Genomic DNA, 1212 nt, shown 5'->3' with positions numbered 1-1212 from the left:
GGAGCAGATCAGAGACTGGCAAGGTGAACCAGCACCAAGCCAGCTCCTGCCCGCTGCACCATGGGCCAGCCTCCCCAGCACAGATGGCACTGCCAGCGCCCTGTGGTAAGCTCCCCCTGCCCACCCTCCCTGAAGTGACTTGGGCTTTTTACCTCAACCCTTTCTTGGGCAGTGTGTTCCTGTCACGGTTGGTGCTGGAAGGGAAGGAAAGATCAGTCACATCCCTGCACAGACGAGGGAAGATGCCGTGAGGGTTGAGCCACGGGGACAGGGAGCTTTTCCCCAGAAATGTAGCAGGAAGAGCCCCTGAAGCAGGCAAAGGTCAGGGCAGGACAGCAGGGAGGGATCTGAGCCCATGGAGGTGCCCTGGCAGCCCCAAGACCCCCTCCAGCCATACCTGTCCAGATGTGCGAGCCTGGGGCTCCCGCTCCAGCCCAGCTCCCCTGTCTCTTCCTCCTCCTCCGTGCTGCTGGGGGGCATAGCAGCAGGGGTGGGGGCGGTGGTGTTGCTCCCTGAAAAGGCACTGGGCAGGCTCATGGGCATCTGCAGGGACTCCATGCTGCGGTGGAGGCCTGAGAGCTTGGGGTACATCCTGCCCTCCTTGGGGATGCTGAAGCCGCCCATGAGCTCCAGGCCCTGGGAAAAGCTGGCCGAGTTGATGTTGAGGATGGGGGCAGGACTGGGGCTGAAGCAGGGTGCGAGGTGCCCACCGGCTGGGTGCAGGTCCTGGAGCTTGGCAGTGTGGGGGGGGTGCAGCTCACTGGAGGAGGGCAAGTCCAGGCTGTTGGAGTTGACCTTGTCCAAGTTGGCTAGCGAGGGAGGCTTCACGTAGGACTTGGCAGCCGCTCTGGAGGGGGCAAAATGGGTATGGGAGCAGAGCAGGTGAGACTGGGGTGCGGGGTATGGCTGGGCACTGGGCACAGCCGTGCCGGGCACATGCTGTGCTTGGAGGTAGAAGGATCATACCTGAGAGGGGTGGGGGGCAGCTCAGCCACCTTGGATGCTGATGGGAGGTTGGCCTGGGCTTTTGGGGTGCTCTCGGGTGAGCTGACACTCTTCAGTGTCCCACACTCAGAGTCAAGGGCCACCGCCTTGGCCTTGGCCTTCTCCTTCTCGCGATCCGTCTGGTTCACCGGGGCTGGCGTGCCACGGCCGGTGCCGATCTTGGATGGTTCCTTGAGTCGTGACACCGAGATGCTGCCCTGCTTCGGG

The 1212-nt window shown here is 63.2% G+C and overlaps 1 protein-coding gene across 1 annotated transcript in view; it reads right to left on the bottom strand.

Moving 5' to 3' along the window:
- Positions 1-148: 148 nt before the first annotated feature.
- LOC104508252 (neuron navigator 1-like) overlaps positions 149-1212 on the bottom strand; it is a gene marked incomplete at its 5' end in the record, with an annotated part of 2669 nt that continues 1605 nt past the window's right edge. Inside the window, 3 exons of the mRNA XM_010149811.1 lie at positions 149-194; positions 398-847; positions 967-1205. Of these exons, the coding sequence (XP_010148113.1) occupies positions 149-194; positions 398-847; positions 967-1205 (735 nt within the window). The remainder of the gene's footprint in view (positions 195-397; positions 848-966; positions 1206-1212) is intronic.

Source organism: Eurypyga helias, unplaced genomic scaffold, assembly GCF_000690775.1.
Source record: "Eurypyga helias isolate BGI_N326 unplaced genomic scaffold, ASM69077v1 scaffold20404, whole genome shotgun sequence".
Lineage (NCBI taxonomy): Eukaryota > Metazoa > Chordata > Aves > Eurypygiformes > Eurypygidae > Eurypyga > Eurypyga helias.
This window is presented reverse-complemented; position numbering and strand designations above follow the sequence as displayed.